This window comes from Podarcis bocagei (genome assembly GCF_964188305.1).
Source record: "Podarcis bocagei genome assembly, chromosome: 14".
NCBI classification, from domain to species: Eukaryota; Metazoa; Chordata; class Lepidosauria; order Squamata; family Lacertidae; genus Podarcis; species Podarcis bocagei.
Window position 1 is genome coordinate 36837523 of NC_138139.1, and position 19900 is coordinate 36857422.

General features: G+C 45.1%; 2 protein-coding genes across 2 annotated transcripts in view; both read left to right on the forward strand.

The window, feature by feature from the left end:
• CFAP70 (cilia and flagella associated protein 70) overlaps window positions 1–6742 on the forward strand; it is a 31375-nt gene extending 24633 nt beyond the window's left edge. Inside the window, exons 21-29 of the mRNA XM_081170444.1 lie at window positions 112–237; window positions 418–522; window positions 1560–1663; window positions 2254–2406; window positions 4213–4374; window positions 4931–5020; window positions 5138–5239; window positions 5703–5750; window positions 6497–6742. Of these exons, the coding sequence (XP_081026570.1) occupies window positions 112–237; window positions 418–522; window positions 1560–1663; window positions 2254–2406; window positions 4213–4374; window positions 4931–5020; window positions 5138–5239; window positions 5703–5750; window positions 6497–6577 (971 nt within the window). The 3' untranslated portion in view covers window positions 6578–6742. The remainder of the gene's footprint in view (window positions 1–111; window positions 238–417; window positions 523–1559; window positions 1664–2253; window positions 2407–4212; window positions 4375–4930; window positions 5021–5137; window positions 5240–5702; window positions 5751–6496) is intronic.
• A 3672-nt stretch (window positions 6743–10414) lies between these two features.
• Window positions 10415–19900, forward strand: part of RHOT2 (ras homolog family member T2) — a 30212-nt gene continuing 20726 nt past the window's right edge. Inside the window, exons 1-2 of the mRNA XM_081169876.1 lie at window positions 10415–10548; window positions 16949–17007. Of these exons, the coding sequence (XP_081026002.1) occupies window positions 10512–10548; window positions 16949–17007 (96 nt within the window). The 5' untranslated portion in view covers window positions 10415–10511. The remainder of the gene's footprint in view (window positions 10549–16948; window positions 17008–19900) is intronic.

Genomic DNA, 19900 nt, shown 5'->3' on the forward strand with positions numbered 1-19900 from the left:
TGAGTGTGTAAGCTCATTCCTCCTGTACTGAGACTTGCTATCCAGTTAGAAATATGCAAATATAGTTTTGTTCTTCTTTGACTTTTCTCATTTTTCCGGATTTCCCCTTAGCATCTGTTGAAGTTTCAGACATCCCAGAGCCACCCGTAACCATCCATCGGGCAGAAGAGGAGAAACCTAAGATCACCAGAAAGATGTCCCTGGCTCCCAGTAGATTGAGGCTGGCGCCTCCGAAAGGTTTGGGGCCACAGCCTTGGGCTTGGAGAGGGTGTGACTATACCTTGAAGAAATAGAATGAGCTACAACACCAGTCTTGTTGTATAACTGGGCAAAGCTGAATGTCAGGGATCTGAGAGGCAGATCAAGATAGGCTTGTTCTCGTTTTGATTTCTCTCATTTTTCATGATTCCCCTTTAGCTGATGAAGAATCCTTTCACCGCCTGCAAGAAGAGGAAGGAGTGCCTAAGATGTCCAGGAAGATGTCGATGGCTCCCAGTAGAATGAAGCTGCTTTCTCTGAAAGGTTAGGGGCCACAATATTAGGATTCAAGGCAAATGATGATTACGACTGGGAAGCAAGAGAATGAGCTGCAGCAGAACCACTCTTGCTGCACAAATGAGCAAAACAACACCAGCAATCTAAGGGGCAGAGCTGCCAAAATCAAAAGGATGTGCTTGGGCGGTCATAGCAGGGTCTGGATTGCATGGGATGACCTGTCCAATGGACTACTAGCCTGCATTTGAACAGAGTTTCTGCTCAGGGGTGAGTGAAGCCAAACAAAGCAGACCTGCAGACCTGGATGGACTGATTTCCATTGCTGGCTACAGGCAAACAGATGAACTGCAGCCATTTCCCTTTTCATTGGCATTCTCCTAAGTGCTGTGCTTATTTTGCATTTCCTCAACTTGCTCTCTTAACATAGGCTTTTGGCTTGGCTTAGGCTTCACGCCTGGGTTGTGGATAGACACTGCTGGTGGTGTTGGTGGTGTGGGGACCAGGCACACTTTGCAAAGTGGAAGTTTGCTGAAAACTTTAAATGAAAAATGAAGATGTGTATTTTCTGCATTTATTTAATAAATTGAGTACAGTATGATCGCAACTTATGCACGTTTAACATGTGCAATTTCAGCTTTACACTGGAGAAGGCTGGCCAGTTGAAATTGCACAAATTAAATGCACAGAAAGCAGAGAGCTTAAAAGCTCTTTTTTGCACAGGGTTTTCCCTTGCGAGATCTCTGGGGAACTTGGGTGGTCCCATGAGATCTCACGAGAGCATCTCAGAGTCTTCATGAGAGCATCCATGAGCCTGGTAAACAAGACAGAGAGCTTCAGCGCTCTCTGCCTTGCTGGGGCAAGGCCAGCTCAGTGCAGGACTCTGGAAAGGTAAGGATGCTTGTGCAGGGGCAGTTCCAAGGGGATGGCTTGAATATATGCATTCTTGCATATACATGCCATCCCTGGAATAGAACCCCTATGCAAGAAGTGATCATACTGTACTAAAGAAAGGCATCTAAGGTCTGCTTGTTGTTAAATTCCTTGAATTCCCTGCTTCATTTCAGAACCCAAGGTTGTCTTTGAAACAGAGCCTCCCCCTCCCCCACAGCCCACCACCACCATCTTCATGGAGACGATTAACTTTTTGATGGACGTCAATGCCTTCCAGGTGAATGTGGAACTAACAGGGCAGGAGGTAGGGTGGGCTGGAGGCAACTGCAAAGTAGAGCTGCTCCCTTTCCATGGGGAATCAACTAGTGCTTCAGGTTTCATCTGGTGGATTAATCAATTGAGACTCCACTGATTAATCATCAAAAAACAGGCAGGGAGGGCAAGTTTTAATCGACAGGAATATAAGTTGAGGGAACACGTGTTTCACTCCTTTTTGATGATATTTCGGATATGCGTTCATGAGGGGAGTGAAAAATGAAACCTTCAAGGTGGCCTTTCCCTCTAGCCATAGGCACCGACTCTGTGGGTTCTCTGGGTACACACTATACATTTAAAGCTCTTCCTTTCCCTCAAAGAATTCTGGGCACTATAGTTTACGCCTCACAGAGTTACAAGCATGACTCCAGGCAAGCTAAATTTGGAAGCCAGAGGCCACAGCTGGAATGTGGAGCAGGACTATGTGGAACTGATAGGTAGGAGCAAGAGACAGCAAATTTAATTGTGAATGAAGCTAGCTCACCTGGTTGAGCAGGTCAGGAGGTCTTCGTGGCTGCATAACAAACCCTGGGGCTGGCTTTTCCTTCTCAGTTTGTTCACAGGGCATTGGCACATGAGCTGCTTTGCCCCCAAGGAGGCCCCAGCTGTGACTACTACCTGGTGCTGGCCCAGACATACATGCTCAAGAAGGAATACAGCAAGACAGAAGAATGCCTGGAAATGGCCGTCCAGATTGATTACCTGGCAAGTATCTCTTTTTAGTACCCTTTTGTTCCGCTCACCCGGCATCAACAAGACAGGCACCTCCCAAAGAGCCGCACCCGAACATTACGTCAGTGATGCCAGATATTTGTATTTGATTCCACTGTTTACAGAAAAGGGCACCAATTGTGTGAGATTTTATATGTACACACACATATCTCCATAGACCTCCCCAAACTGGGAATATGTCATGTATCTGACAAAGTTGACTCTGTTCCACCAAAGTTTATGCTGTAACTTTTAAGGGGGCTGAAGACTCTTAGTTGTTTTTACTGCAGCCGACTAACACAGCTGCCCTTTCTGCAACATCAAAGGATAAGAAGAGCCTGGCTGCTGGATCAGGCCAATGGCCCATTGAGTTCAGCATCCTGTTCTCAGTGGCCGACCAGATTCTACTGTGATACAAGGTGTGCTCCTTCTTCAAGGCTGTGGGGCATTTTTCTGCTAGCCTACTGATCTGAGACAGCAGCACACGGGAGTGATGAGCAGCAGCAGCAGAGGCCTCAGCAAGCAGGTTGTTGCCTCTGTGCAGGACAGAGATTCCCCGTGTAAAAGTTTCCTACAGAAAGCACTGAAAAGCTCAGAATTCCCCATCACCACATCCAGGCTTGTGCAGGCCTGTCTGAGGCCCAGGGTGGGAGTCCCCGGTTGGCTGGGAGACACAGGGCATTCTTGGCATGGCAGCGTAAGTCCAGCAGACCGCTGGTGGGGCCCTCCAGCCAGCTTAGCCCTTCAAAGCCTGGGGCAAGTGTACCTAGCTGCTTCACTCTGCACAGACCTGACCACATCATTTGTTTTTGAAATCTTTTTTAACTACTGCCCTAGTCAGACTCATTCTTCTGAACCCCCCCTCCTCCTTCCTTCCTTTTTTTTTTTTAAAAAAAAATTGTTTGGTTTTTCAGATTAAAATTTTACAATCATATATCAAACATAAATCATAAAAACAAGATTCCTTTCTGCTTCCTTGGGATTTCGACACCTAGAATTCCTAAAAGGAAGGCTTCAGTTTTTTTAGCAAAGGTTATTTTAAACATTTTCCCCCCAACTCATTATATATCTTTTCCCAAAATCCCCTTACTACCTTACATTTCCACCACATATGATAAAAGGTGCCTTCTTTTTCCTTACATTTCCAGCATACATTTGAGCCTGTTTTATACATTTTTGCCAATTTGCTAGGAGTTAAATACCATCGATACATCATTTTCATATAATTTTCTTTCAACGTATAACATGCTGTGAACTTTAAATCCCAATTTCATAACTTCTCCCATTCTGCCTGTTGTATATTATACCCAAAGTCTCTCGCCCAGTGTATCATTACTGATTTGGCCTGTTTGTTTTTTGTATACCATTCTAATATTAATTTATACATTTTTGAAAGTAATTTTGTTTTATTCCCTAGCAACTCTTTTTCAAATTTAGAGATTTCAGTACAAAAACCATTCTTTTAGTCTACCTTAAATATATTATTTAATTGATAGTAACCAGTCAATTAGTAATTCTCTTATATCTTCAAACCTAGATCTTTGCACATTGCCCAATCATTTCTCATAATTCAGTTTTTTCAAGGATATCGCTTCTAATGGGGAGAGCCACCAAGGTGTTTTTTGCTCTAATAAATTTTTATATTTTCCCCATACTTCATAAACCGATTTTCTTACATGATTCAAGAAAGCTCTATGTACTTTAACCTTTTCATACCACAAATATGCATGTCAACCACTTATTGCATGGAACCACTTATTCCATTTCCTGCCACCATTTTTATTTTATTTTTTTGTGCAGAATCCAGAGGTTTGGGCTCAGAAAGGGCATCTCTGCTACCTGACTGGGGACTTTGGCGAGGCAAAAGCCTGCTATGAGCGGACCATCGGTTTTGTGACTGATGCAAAGGATATGCATTTTGTCTACCTGCGGTTAGGATCCATCTACTTAGAGAGGAAGGAGGTGAGGAGACAGAAAACGGGGGGTTCAGCAGGACACAGAAGAGCTGGGTGGGCTGGCAGTCTTGGCATGAAATCTAAGGGGAACCTCTCCTACTCTGACTGGGGAGGCCTGTTGCCTTCAAGTCCTGCTTGTGGGCTTCTTGGAGACACACCTGGCTGTTAGAAGCAGGAGGGTCACTGGACTAGTTGAATCTGATGCCCTTTAATGTGCTTGTTTTGCATTCTGGAATTTTAAAGCCTATTGTTTTCTGCTGGGCAAGGTTTTTGCAATTATGTTAAGTGCTCATTTCAGATTGTATTGGTTGATTTTATCTTGTTTTAGTAGTCCTTTTTTGTTTGTTTGTTTGTTTGTTTGTTTGTTTTGATATTCCTTTTTATGTCACCAACAGTTACTGAGCAGCTAATAAATATAATAAAAAAACACAAAATGTCCTTTGTGAGTAGTTCTCTTTGAAACGGTGGCTAGAGAAGGCTTCTGTCAAGAACAAAACAAACAGAGTATTGTGTCAATTGCCATAGCATGGAGAGTAATTTGCCACCCTCTGTTCCTCTGACAGTATGACAAGGCAAAGGACATCTACCTGCTGGCCAGTAAGAAATCACCTTCCTGTCTCACATGGCTGGGAGTAGGAATTGCCTGCTATAGGGTAAGAGACTGATGCTCTTTAATCCGGCTGCAGTGCACTCCCACTGCTGGTGCTTGAAGCCAAGTCCACAGCACATGGTCTTACGTTTTTAATCAGTCTACTTCTCCCTCTCTAAAGCTCAAAGAGATGGTGGAGGCAGAAGATGCCCTCTCCGAGGCCAATGCCCTCAACAACAACAATGCTGAAGTGTGGGCGTATCTGGCTCTCGTCTGCATGCAGGTGAACTCTCAAGGGCCTTTTAACCCAGCAAAAGGCATATCTGCTTTTCTTTACAGCAGTGTGAGTATGTTAGGTGAAGGGTTTCAAGGAGGCGCTCAGTGGAAACAGGTACTCAACCATTCTGATGCCCAGGCTTAACATGGTTCATCCGTGTATCTTTTTGGGGGGGAGGTGGAATCCTCAAATATTTAAATGGTAAATGAATGGGTCCAAAGACGCTATTTATCAAAACAGAAATGTGGGGGGGGGGGAGTGGTGTCAACCCCCCCCCCAACATCATTTGCCTTTTGTTTGCCTCTATCCTCAAGTTGACAACTAACAAGTACTTCATTGGGGAGTAGTGTTTCTCTGCTGTCCATTCTTTTTCTTAACCCATAATTAAACCCTTTGCAGTTTCTTGCAACTACAATATTGTGTTGTAAAAGATCAGCTTACTGTGGACTGCTTTCTTCTTCTTCTTCAGGGTGGAAGGCAGCTGGAGGCAGAACAATCCTACAAATATGCTGTCAAGGTTTGTCACCCTATTCTCTCTTTCACGATTGTTAGATTTGTGGAAAGGCGTTACACTTTGGTTTGGAAGCAACCAGCAGGTGTGACTAGCAAGTCACACATTCTTTAAGCCAGGATTAATTTAGTCATCATTTATATATATATATATATTAGAAAGCATATCCCTCCTTTCTATTTCTTGGAAAAATGCAAGGAGGCTAAGAACAAGAAGAATGATGAAGCAGTAACAAAACCATTACAGTACAAATAAATGAAGGCGACACAAACATGAGTATCAAGTAAAATCAAGTGGAAAAACCTTTTGGGCATGAGCACTAACTCACATAGTATTCTCTGTGACCAAAGTGCTTTTCTGTAAACTGGTTGTATTTTAAAATCAATGCAAAAAGGTTCAATGTCCGTGTGTAGACATTATGCTATATTTATATTATACATCAGGCATCATTGCGGGTTCCGAATGTTCCCATGATGAAAAGTGAGACACACACTGAAAATGGCATTGAATTAAATGTGGCATTTCTCAATCAGCTGCTGTTGCGTGCTGCTATCTCACCATCCTGACTTGTTCTATCACATCTGATGCCAGCTTTTGGCAGGCCGACAGTGAAAGTATTTCTGGTTGTCTTGTGTGGCCTTGAAGTAGGGATTAACTGGCCCAGCCTTCCTCCTTGAACCAAAGCATACATGACAGATCTTTAAATAGGCACTTGATTTAGTCTCGTCTCATCCCTACTCCTTCCATTGCAGCTGGAGCTGGCCAACGAGGAACTGCTCCAGGAGATCCATCAGGTGCAGTTAGACGTTGGCTTTGGCGATCCGTCTTTCTGAACTCTTCCAGTTTATGGACACTTCGACTGTATTGAGCAGGAGGTGAACAAAGAGTTGGGTGTTATGCAGTAGGAAGATATGCCAGATTTCTACCACTGGACAGAGCAATCCACAATGCCCTGACATTTTTTGCTGACATTTTTTGTATAAAGCAGAGATGGAGAACTCTGTGGCCCCCTCCCTTGATGTTGCCTGGATTCCAACTCCCATCAACCCCATCTATCATAACCAGCAGTTAGGGATTGATGGGAACTGGAGTCCAGTAAAATCTGGAGGTTCACCCTTGGTATAAGAAACCTGGAATTTGCTTTCTTTTTTGCTGATGTCCTTTGTAACCTTTTTTCTTGTTAAAACTTAATAAAATATTATTATTTTTAAAAAAAAGAAACCTGGAATTTTCAGGTGGCAGCTTTCTAAGCATCTGGGAGCAAAGTGGGATGTCTTAAGAAATGCAGGTATCTTCTTCCTTGGGACAACCCCATGCGCATGACAAGGATTTTACTGCACAGAGTGCAGAAGCCACGCCATCGTTGTCACCTACATTGTTACAACTGCACATTCTGTTCAGGAGATGCTACATCTCACAGCTGAAGCAAAAGAACACAGAGGAGATTGGGTGTGATGCAGTATTTTGTACCTGTGGCTTCTGAAACAATGTCCATGAGTGCAAGCACACATAAAGATTTGGATTGGACTGGATTGGCTCAGCCGCACAAATTGGTCATAGAAGGATCCTGCGAGTGGAGGCTAAATCCTTGGAGACTTGCAGTTCACAAGATTGTCTAGGGATAAGTGGTGCAAATGATCCCCTTTTTCTTTTTCTTTTACAATAGTGTCATTGTATTTTACGCTTTGTATTTTTGTATTTTTACTTTTTGTTGACATGTTGATGGGTTGCGTTTGTTTTGTGAATTGCATTGGGTGCTAAGTAAGAAGGTCAAAAGCTGCAGAGAGAAATTATTTTACACACAGAGAGAGAGAGACACCAAAAGCAGCCGCTTGGCTTTAGGCAACAAAAATGTTGTTTTGATTACATTCCCAGGCTGTAATCCTTTGCATGCTTTCTTGTATGCCCCATTGAATCCCATGGGACTTACTTCCAAGGAAGCACACACAGGATTGGCTTGCTCATGCTACTGTTAATGTGATGTGCATTTTATGATTAATGCCTATGACACTCTAATTGTTTCACTTTTATTTTGTAAATTGCCTTAAATGCAAAGTTAGAAGGGTATACAGTATATAGATATAAATATTTTTCTGTGTGTGTTGTTTTTTTTAAATGCATATCTTGTTCTCACACCTGCATCTTTGTCAGGAAACGCAAGTGAAACAGAATTCAACAGTGGTCACACAGATACTCACGCATCTGCTTTGCTTCTAGGCATGCTTTTATCAGAAAAGACACCTGTGTGGCAGTTGGGGTTTTTTGTGACCTAAGTTGTTAGGTTTGGATCCCCAAAAGTCATAGGCAGCAATCCTGAGTTTCTCTATATGATTTATTTTGATGTTTTGTTTGTTAAGACTCTTCAGGTGACATGTGGTTAGTTCGGGAAGGGCACAGTTGGCAGAAAAATTCTCTCTTACATCAGTTCTTTGAGCTCTTGTGTAATTTCTTTTCTGAGGCTTTTGGACTCCTTCCCAACAGATTGTGCCCTTTTCATTTTCTCTATAACTATCAGCCCTATCAGTCTGTGTGTGAGTTCTGAAGTTTAAGCTGGGTTCTTTCTGGGTCCTTGTCCATCCTAGGAAATAGTGTACAAATAGAATGGGATTGCAATTGTGTTGCAGATGTATCAACCAGAAGAATTGGACATTTTTTCATCTGACTTTGGAAATTTCCAAAGGAAAGGCAAGAGAAGCGTACAGTTTGAAAATAACTACTGAAGCTAGCTCATTTCTGTTTTTAAAATAAATATATATATTTATATTTATTAATTTACAAAATGTGTGAGCTATTTATCTTTTTTTAAAAAAAATGCCTGTAACAACACACAGCTGTTAAAAATCTACATGGAGTTAGGATTTAAAATTTAAAGCTTGTTATATATACCCTGAAAGAAAACTTCATGACAATGATAGTACCTTGCACCAAGTAGATTAGCAAAAATGTATAAATCAGTAAGGTACTTGCTGGAAGTGTCAAGAAATGGAGGGTACTTTTTATCATATGTGGCGGACTTGTAAAAATACAAAGGAATTCTGGGAGATGATATACTGTATAATGAAATGGGGGGAAATGTTTAAGTGGACTTTTACAAAAAGACCAGAAAGCTTCCTGTTGGGTATATTAGGAACGGAAGTCCCCACAGACCCAGTAATTTATTTCTTTATGCAATTACAGTAGCCCGAATGGCATATGCTCAGAAATGGAAAGAATGACTTCAACAAAGGAGAAGTGGCAGATAAAATTAATGGAATATGTAGAACTGGCAAATTAACAGGAAGAGTGGGAAATCTTTGCAGAATATCTGAAGAATTATGTAAAGCAGGACAAAGTGTTAGCAGGATTAGTTTAAATTCAGTTTAAACTTTTAAAACTAGGGGGGAAGGGGAAGTTTGAATAAAAGGGGAAATGAGAATATGCAGTTTTAATGGATAAACAAATGGAACCATGGGAGGAGGGTAAGAGAAGTCAATGATTGAATGTTAGGTGATATTCAGTGAGAGGTGAATTGTAATGAAAACTATAAATAAAATCTGTAAAAAAGGGGGGAATAAAAATTATAAAATAAAAAAACCTACACATCCATTATATGATATAGTGGCTAATGTGTTGACTTTAGACCAAGAATACTGGTGTACAAATCCCTGTTCAGATGATCTGGGTCAGCCAGTGCCACCCCCCAACATAAACGTTGTTGTTGTTTAGTCGTGTCCGACTCTTCGTGACCCCCTGGACCAGAGCACATCAGGCCCTCCTGTCTTTGACTGCCTCCCGCAGTTTGGTCAAACTCATGCTGGTAGCTTCGAGAACACTGTCCAACCATCTCGTTCTCTGTCATCCCCTTCTCCTTGTGCCCTCCATCTTTCCCAGCATCAGGGTCTTTTCCAGGGAGTCTTCTCTTCTCATGAGGTGGCCAAAGTATTGGAGCCTCAGCTTCAGGATCTGTCCTTCCAGTGAGCACTCAGGGCTAATTTCCTTAAGAATGGATAGGTTTGATCTTCTTGCAGTCCATGGGACTCTCAAGCGTCTCTTCCAGCACCATAATTCAAAAGCATCAATTCTTTGGCGATCAGCCTTCTTTATGGTCCAGCTCTCACTTCCATACATCACTACTGAGAAAACCATACACACATGCATATTTGAGTTCCCTCCATCATCATCATCATCATCATCATCATCTTTATTTATTTATTTACCCTCTTTTCTCTGTCAGGGTTCAAGGTAGATAAAAACAATAACTGCTAAAATCTGGCGACATGCCAAGATAATGCCTGCCCCCTTATTCTGCAAACGTCTTTACCAGAATGTTTACAAAAATGCTGCAACTCACTGCCTGTTGATTGGCAGAATATATCACGTTATTCAATAACCCTAGCACATTAAACACACGATATTACTACAGCTGCTGCTCTCAAAACGCCGATTACCGTACCTGCGCAGGCGGCATTACCGCTGGGAATCGGGGCTGAATCCCAGCAAGCTCCCTGGCCTCTAGGTGGTGCTGCGCTCCCGCCCACCCGCAGCCTTTACACTAGTCCAGTTCGCTCGTCAAGAACAAGAGGCACTGGCTGCACTTTGCCCGCCGGCCGGGAGGTGCCGCTGCTGTCACTGACGCCCTTCTGTCCCGGCGGCTCTATGGTCGCAAACGGAAGGAAGCCGGAACCGGAAGTGGGAGAGGAGGCGGCGGGCTGGGAAGCCGCTGCTGTCCTGTGGGTGGGGCGCTGTCAGGAGGCGGGGAGCGTCGTGGTGGCTGCTGAAGCGACGGCGATGAGGCGGGATGTGCGCATCCTCCTGCTGGGGGAGGGTAAGCACTGGGGAAGCCCCCCCCCATGGCTGGAGGTGGTGCAGTGAAATGAGGGGTGGATTTAGGGGAGGGGGTCAGAGGTCATGGAGGATGCAGGTGAGGGAGGGGTCGGAGGTCGGGGAGGGTGGAGTTGGGGAGGGGGTCAGAGGTCATGGGGTAGTCTCTGAGGGTTGCAACTGGGGGATATGGATGCCTGAGATGGATTTGTAATGCCGGAAGGCAGGTTTTCAGAATGGGGGGGGGGGCGAGCCTTTTAGGGGCAGTTTTGACAGAAGTGGAGGTGAGGGAATGAAAGCTGGTAGACGAAACATGGGGGAAACACAATCCCAAGTGCCCCCCCAGGCGCCCTTTGCTTTTGCTGAAACAGACTGACATTTTGGAACAACCCTAAGGGTTCAGCTTGGAGAAAAGGAGAATTATCATCACCACCATCATCATAAATAGGTTATTCAGATTACAAAATAATAACTAAGGGTTATCAATACCATACTGTTGCGTGCATCTATATACATCTGACATATTGGTCTCTGGCTTTTGAGAACTCAAGCCCTGGTGGGTTTGTTGTTAAGGTGCTTTCGGGCTCTTGGGTAATATTTAATCTTTTGCCGAAATCCGTTGGCAATCGAAACTGTAGGCAGATTGGGAAATACGTGGAAAGCAGCTTAAAATAAAGTCAACAGCACTATATTGTATTTTTGGATACATACACAGAATGCAAATATTTTAAATAGAATGTTTTAAGAGACCGCAAAGTGTAGAAATTAACAAGCTCAGCTGCAGTCCTTTCCCAATGACTGGGGAAAACCAGTGGGATATTGGTAAAGATTTAACAGCAATTGCTGTTTATGGAAATTCTGAATGAAAATTAAAAGGGCAAATTTTGTGGGGTGGATGATAGCTGGGAGGAGTATGGAAGGATCAGAAGGAAGCAGCCTGTGACTTCATCTAAAGTCTCAGTCACCAGTGTCGTCTCAGGAAAAAAGTATAGGCTTGGAGAAAGGAGTTTGCAGTTGCTTTGCTGCTCCCTGTCATGTTTTGCTCCTGGTCCACACTGAGTTTACTGTGTCATTCAGACCGGAACTTGTGGTTAATCTCTTGCCTCACTAGGTTGGCTTTAGCTCAGGTTAATGAGGAGAGAGCTTAACCATGATGGTTGGTTCTCCATCTTCCCCGGCTATTAGCCATAGTGGCTGGGGCTGCTGGGGGTTGGAGTTCAGTGATGTCTGGAAAGCCACAGGTTCTCCACCCTTAGTCTAACCTACTATGTTTGAATGATGGTGGCCCCTTTAATACTGCAGTCCATCATTTGATGAGCATCGTGTTCATGTTGAGAGGCACTGTTACCAAGAGTGACAGACTTTGCATCCACCCCTAGTTAAAAAGAGGAGGTGGTGGCTGATGCGAGAGAAAGGCTGCTCTCTGTCTGCCAGCTGATGGTGATCAGAGTTCATAATCCTGGGCTAGATGGCCACACAGTCTGACCCGAAATATGGCAACTTCCTAAGTTCCTATGAACATGTGTGAGTGACCTAAGTATGTATGCCCAACTGTTGAGGTGGAATATAATTTGGTCTCAGAAGTAGAACTGAGCTTGCCTTTGTTGCAAGCTGGTGAAGTCCACATGAGGGACAACCTTGTCTCTGGAGAGTCTCATGTGGCTGTAGACCATATAGGCAGCACCTTTCCACAAATCACAACTGGGGAATGTGTGGCCCTCCAGCTGTTATTGGGCCACAACATCCGTCGTCTTTAACTATTGGCCAGAGCAGATGTGAGTGTGTTATATTAGCATTATAAACTCTGTTAACTCCACATAGCACCTGAAAGGCCACATGTTCTCCATCTCTGGCCTAAATGTAAAGAAAGCTCTTTGCAGTTCCATAAGTGTGTGTGACTGTCCACTGCATGTCAGTGTCCTCGTTTTGCTCTATCCTTCTTTGCTATTCTTCCCTTTGGGATTTTTTGGCAGTAGATTTTATTTTTTTGGAGAGAATAGCCCTCAGGCATTGGAAGAGAGTCACTCTGCCGCTGGGCCTCAGTGTCTTCCTTGCATCCAGCCATCCCCAAATGTTTTTTTTTCACACCAGAGAGTCATTGTGGGCTTTGTTATTGCCTTAAGGAAGTCCCTTACCCAAAGTATTTATGTAATCAGAAAAAGGGGGTGGGGGAAGCAAAGGGTTAGATTCATTTTTTTCTAAATTTAATGGGAGAATTTTCCCACTCTCAATTTTTGTATGCATTAAGATGTTTTAACCTGGATAATGTAGAGCTCAGAATTTGGGTTGAATTTGCTAGAGTCCAAGCATTCTTACACAGAAACTATTTGGTGTATTCTGGTGGTATTGGTTTTCCTGCAGCCCACAAATTAAAGTGTTAGAAGAGTCTTTACGGATCAGATCAAATTCCACCAAGTCCAGCATTTTGTTTCAGGATGCCATCTAGCAGCCTACAAAAGCTCACAGGAAGAGGGCATGATGGTACTGATGGCTGCCCACTTTATTATCCTTTCTCAGTCGGGTTAAGACATGTTTATTCTCTAAGCCATTTGTAAGAGATTGCCCTTTAAAACACCCTCCTTGTTTCTTTGTTTCTGTCTCTTTCTGGTGCCCCCTTTCCATTTTCCCCCTCCCTTCCACCCCCATGAAATTAGGCCAAAAGCCACAGCTTGCCCATCTCTACTTTAAACATTGAAGTTGCAAGGGAAGGATGGAGGCCTTCTTTTCTTCTTCTTATAACAAAGACAATTTTGCATCACTATCTTGTTCCAATCCCTCCCCCTTTTATTTATTATTACATTTATCCCACCTTTTCTCCAAGGAGCTCAAGGTGGGGTACACGCTTCTCCACCTCTGCATTTTATCCTCACGACAACCCTGTGAGGTAGGTTTGGTTGAAAGGTAGTGACTGGCTCAAGGTGGGGTTCAGGGCTCGGTGGGATTTGAACCCTGGTCTCCCAAGTCATAGTTGGACACTCTAACCACTATGCCACACAGACTTGCAAGTTTTACAGAGGGATGACAATAATGGGATATAAAACAAACAGGCAAGGTGATTGAGCGGGTGGTCGCTGAACAACCCCAGGCACGCCTGGAGGATGCAGACCACTTGGATCCCTTCCAATCAGGATTCAGGCCTCATCATGGGACTGAAACTGCTTTGGTTGCGCTGGTCGATGATGTCCGGTGGGACAGGGACCAAGGTGGAAGCTATTTCCTGGTGCTGCTGGATCTCTCAGTGGCTTTTGACACATTGATCATGACATCCTTCTGGACCGTCTAGAGGAGTTGGGAGTACTGTCATACAGTGGTTCCACTCCTTCCTCCTGGGTCATGTCCAGAAAGTGGTGTTGGGGGATAAGAGTTCCGACCCCTGGGCTCTCACTTGTGGGATGCCTCACGGCTCCGTCCTCTCCCCCATGCTTTTTAATATCAATATAAAGCTGCTGGGAAAAATCATCGGGGGGTTGGGCTGGGCATTCACCAGTATGCGGATGACCCAGAAACTACAACTAATCTAGAATGCGGCAGCGAGATTGGTGACATGGAGTGGCCGCCGAGACCATATGACACCAGTCCTAAAGGTTCTTCACTAGCTCCCATTACATTTTTGAGCACAATTCAAAGTGTTGGTGCTGACCTTTAAAGCCTTAAATGGCCTTGGCCCAATATACCTGAAGGAGCGTCTTCACCCCCACCGCTCAGCCCTTAAACTGAGGTCCAGCTCCGAGGGCCTTCTGGTGGTTCCCTCACTGCAAGAAGTGAGGTTACAGGGAACCAGACAGAGGGCCTTCTCCCTCCTTTCAGTTGCCAAGGAAATAAACAACTATCTGACTTTTAGAAGACATCTGAAGGCAGCCCTGTTTAAGGAAGTTTTTAATGTTTGATGTTTTAATATGTTCTGATATATGCTGTGAGCAGCCCAGAGTGGCTGGGGAAACCTATCCAGACAGGTGGGGTATATATAATAAAATTATTATTATTATTATTATTTGTAGGTTGGTCACCCAATGTTGTAAGGTGCAACTGAGAAGGAGGAACTCTAGTCAAGGACTATGGATCTTGCTCACCATCTCCCTTCTCAAGTTAACTGTGTCTTGGAAAACAGCATTAGGAGATGCCGTGGTCTCTCTGGGAGCATACAGCTAAAACAAACTGATTTTTTCCTATTTGTGTGGGCTGCAAACAACATTTTCAAATATTAATAACTTTAAAAAGCTTCCTCTTTGCTGAGAGTAGTTACTATTCTAAATCTTGGCTCGGGGCACTGTGTATAATTAATTATCTGAGTTTTTTTCTGAAATATATATGTGTGTATAGGAGGCAATATATTGGGGGCTTTGTGGATTTAAACCTGAAATAGCAGATTCACTAACAGATAACTGTCTATGCTTTGGGGATAAAGGATTGGGAGGTAACCCTAACCCCCTGCACCCCAGTGCCTTTTCTTATGTCCTGTTGGTGCTATTCCTTGACTCTTAACCGGACTCTTGTGGTTTCTTGTCTGCTTTAATCTTCAACTAGTGGCTTATGCATACTCCTGGCTTGTAACCGAGTCCACAAAAGTTACTAGCCAGGCAGCTTACCCAAGCCTTATATCTATGTTTAAAATGACAATTTCCTATTCCTAGGTGATGGTTGTATTCTTTACTGGCTTTTACCCTCTCACCAGCTGGCACAAGGCTTCCTCCTTTCCCTCTGTCTCCCTTTCCCTTCTATTGCATGCCTTTTTTTTCTTCTTCTAAGGGTTAGCCTGTAAGCAGGAACTAGTGTTTTTTCTATTTTTGCTCAGCGTCTGCTACAAATGAGTGTCTTTGGGGAAGGGTTGTAGCTCAGGGGCCAAGAATCTGCTTTGCATGGAGGAGGTCCCACATTCAATCCACAGGAAGGATTGGGAATGTCTCCTGCCTGAAACCCCAAAGAGATGCTGCCAGTCAATTTAGAAAGTACTGAACTAAATGGACCAATTACTGCCTGGCAATTTCTTCTGATCCTCTTATTTGAGCCAGTGTGGTGGTGAGATTAGATGTTAGACTAGGACTGGGGAGACCGGGGTTCAAATCTCTGCTCAGCTGTGAAGCTTACTGGGTGACTTTGGGCCAGTCACAGTCCCTCGGCCCAATTTACCTCACAGGGTTGTTGTGGAGATACAGGGGGATAAGGAAATGTATATCACCTTGAGCTTCTTGGAGGAAAGGTGGGAGATAAATGTGATAAATAACAAGCAATGTTGATGAACTGATGGCACATGGCTGTTCCTGTTATTGGGTGGGGGAGGGGGCAGATGGGATGGGACAGGCTCTGAGGCCATTTTGGCCAAGCCATGCCCCTCTATTTTACACCTTATATGAGTCAGGTGCAGGACAGGTAAGGAGCTGACTCATCTGAAATCATATTTGCAGAGGCACCAACCATGAGCTGGTTGTCAGGTCTTGCAAAGCATGTGCATGGAGCTTCTTGAGATCCAACAATCAGCTGTCAAGTCTGTGCAAAGTGTGGGTGGGAGGGATTGTCACCTGGTGTCACTATGACACCAGAGAAATCACAAATCCACTTCTCTGTGAAAGAGAGAACAAACTCTCCAAGTTTGCACCATTAAAATAAACAAATCCTTACTGGTGTCATTTGCATGTCTGCCTTTTCTCCAGTGAGCCCAAGTGTGACATATGAAAGGGGCTGCTCCATGTTTATCCTCTCAACATCCCTGTGATAGTGTTGAACAATCTCTGGAGGGCCACAGGTTCTCCAGCTCTGGCCTAGATGCCACTCTGTCATTTGAGCTCTGCTGTATCTAACCATGGACCATGTCATACAGAAGTCTATTTCCTTGATTCAGCTCAGGAAATGTTAATTCAGAAGCAGTATCCTCTAGCTGCAAATATGCGTCCAACCCCCACTGAAATTGTCAGATTTGTCTTTTGATATGAATGGGGATGCCATCACCCACCCAGTTCCCCTAGTCATTGAATGTGACAGAACCGAAACTGGGGGCGGTGCATTCTGTCTGTTGGATACCTGTCTCTCAGGTGACCTGCAAAGCTGTAAGCTTTTTTGAAGTGATGCACATCTGTCCCCAACATAATCATCCGCATTTCAGAGATCCAGTGTGCTATAGTGGATAGATGGTTGGATTTGGGCCAGAGACGCCTGAGTTCAAATTCCTACAAAGCCGGGAAGATCGCTGGATGGCCTTCTGCAAGGGTGTGTGCTCGCTCTCTCCCTCTCTCTCTCTCTCTCTCTCTCTCTCTCTCAATTAACATGCACAGCTGTTGAGAAGATAACATGGAATAACCACCATGTTACTCGCTACTACATTCCTTATCTTGGTAAGAGTTCCTGTAATGATCTTCTTGTTTCTTCTTCTCTCCACCCCTCCTCTCTCCCTCCTTCCTTCCCTCTCATAGCCCAGGTGGGGAAGACCTCCTTGATCATGGCCCTGGTAGGCGAGGAGTTCCCTGAAGAGGTGAGTGGAAGATGGTTTTCTTTCCTGTTGGCGTGTAAAAAAATCATAGACTCATCATAGACCTGCAGCCAAGAGATTTGGCTGATAATATCAACTCAGGGTGTGAATTTACACCATCGCCTGCCTGCTGTGTGGCTGCCTTGGTGCTCTCCGCTCCTTTGCTCAAAGTCCACAAAACTCCCTTGCCAGACCACTCCCTGCCTGCCTATTAGCCAGCCAAGTGGCACCCAAGTGGCATTCTGCCCTTGAGATATCAGAAGTCCCCCCCCCCAGCCTCTTTTCTTTCTTGGACTTTTCTCCTGCCTTCTGGTCTCATCCTTCTCCTACAGCAGATGGGGAACCTGTGGCCCTCTAGCTGCTGTGACTTGCAACTCCCATCACCCCTGACCGCTGGCCATGCTGCCTGGGGCCTGTGGGAGGTAGAGTCCCCAAACCTGCAAGGGGCCACAGGTTCCCCACCCCAGGTCTGACAGGTTTTCACTTTGAAGTCCTGCTACCTGCACTGCCTTCTTCCCTTCTGTTTCTAAGCTAGGAATCCACAGATTTGGTTAAGTCCATGAGGACATAAAAAGAACCCTTCTGTATCAGGCCTGAGGCCCTATCTAGTCCAGCTTCCTGTTCTCATAGTGTCCAACCAAATGCCCCAATGCAAAGCAGGACCTGAGCACAACTGCGCTCTCACCACTTGTGATTCCCAGCAGCTGGTGTTTAGAAGCATACTGCCTTCCACAGTGAAGGTAGAACTATTGGCAAGTAGCCACTGAGAGCCTCATTCTCCATGAATTTGCCTAATCCTCCTTTAAAGCCATTCAAGTTTTTTGCCATCGTGACACCTCAGGGTTCCCTCCTTGCTTAGGCACATGCAAAGTGGGATGCAAAGGAATAAGCCCGCGCCCTCCTTGCAAGCTTGGAGTTTGGGGAGGTTCCTTCTTTGCACTTGTGCTGCAAATCCCTCTGGAGCTCTGTGTGATGTCAGCGATGAGAGAGAGACACACACTTGGCAAGGACCCGTTTGGGCTACTTACTAAGGCCTGTGATAGGCCCTCTTCCTACAATCGCCATCCCTTATGCAAACGTTTATGCAACTGATCCTGCCATGGTTCCTTGTGAAGTTTTTCTCCCATGCAAACAACAAAAGCAAAACAGCACTTTGATTCCTCCATAAAAGCTGCATGGCTTCACACCTTTTGCTCTGAGCAGTTTTAATTGTTAACATCTTTCATGGCACTGGAGCAGCTCAGTCAGTGGCTATGAGCAGCTTGCAAGAAATGGCAAGCAGTGCTCTGGTGTGTACATGAGAGTTGGAAGGAATCATTCTTTTCCCGTACTCCACTTCAAGCCAGAGCCATCTTCAGTAGCCCAGTGACAGAGCACCTGGTTTGCATGCAGGAGGTTCCAGGTCCAATCCCTGGAATCTCCAAGCAGCACTGGGAATGCCCCACATCCCTGATCCTGGAGATCCACCGCAAACTAGCGGGGACAGTACTGAACTTGATGGACCAATGGCCAGACTCTGTATAAGGCAGCTTCTAAAGTTACTAAGCGCAGAATCTGGGGGGAAGGGCCATAACTCCATGGTGGAACCTCCGCTTTGCTTGTAGAAGGTCCCAGCTTCAATCCCCAGCAGCTCCAGATAGGGCTGGGAATGTCCTGCATCTCAAATCCTGGAGAGCTACTGCCAGTCAGTGTAAACAGTACTGAACGAGATGGGTCAATGGTCTACGGCAGTTTCCTACATCACTTACACAGGCTTGTAAATTAGCCTGCTAAGGAGGAGGAAGCTGGCAGGCAATGCCTCTCCCTGGATTGGTTGTAAGGATAAAGGCAGGTCCCATGGGGGCTTGCTGAGAGCAGACTGAGGCTGGTGGGACAGCGCCCACCTAATGGACCCTGCTCCCTGCTGGATGGACTTCTGGTCTGATCCAGTGAGGCTGTTCTTATGCTCTGTTTTTATTATTATTATCATTTCTCCATTGATTTGATTTGATACCTGCCCTTCCTCATAAGGTCTCAGGGCAGGTTACGAGAATGTGAAAATTCAATATGGAAAAAAACAACTGCTTCAGCTGCTGGTTTCTTCTGTCCTTTCCAGCATCTGGCCAGGATGGTTCCTCTAGAGCGGTTACTGCTGCGGACGTCTATGCAATGCCCCCAGCATTGCCCATCTGTTCGAAAGCTCTCAAGAACAGCCACCCTCCCTGCCATTTGCCTCATGTTCTGGGAAGGGCTGTCTTGATTAACTCTGGTGGCCGCACTTCCCCTCTGCTTCCCAGCCTCTGATCTGCAGCAGGCAGATGGCATTGGTGCCTGCCCCCCTGTTGACCCCTCTGACCCTTGCGCCACTGGTGCAGTAAGTCTCCTAATCAGGTGCTGGGATCATTCTAAATACCATTCCCACATTCCTGCTCCAGCCCCAGGCAAGCGGCTTAATGCTACCCCAACCCCAATCTCCAGGACGCTGTCAGGTCAGTGGATCAGGTCACTGCTTGCCGAGACTTAAGGGGCTGCAGAAGTGCTTGAAAGGGGATTTGCAGGGAAGCAGTCCAGTGCCATTTCTCAGGAGGGGTGAGTGGGCTGTGCCTATTCCATGCTTCTGCTTTCATACTATGCAGGCCTGAAATTTGTAGTTCATTCTAAAATTCTGTTTTCATCTAATCCACCTACACAAGGGAGCTTCTCTCTCTAAACTTTGGGCATCTGGGGCACTGCCATCCTCCCCCCTCCCCCAAATTGGCAATGGAAACATATGTTCTTCATCAGTTCTCAGCACACTGAGAATGTGCCCTGCTTACAACTGCAAGATAGACCCGCTAATATTAACAGCGTAGCATTGGAAGAGCTTGGCTGCTGGATCAGGCCAAAGGCCCCTCTAGTCCTCCAGCAACCTGTTCTC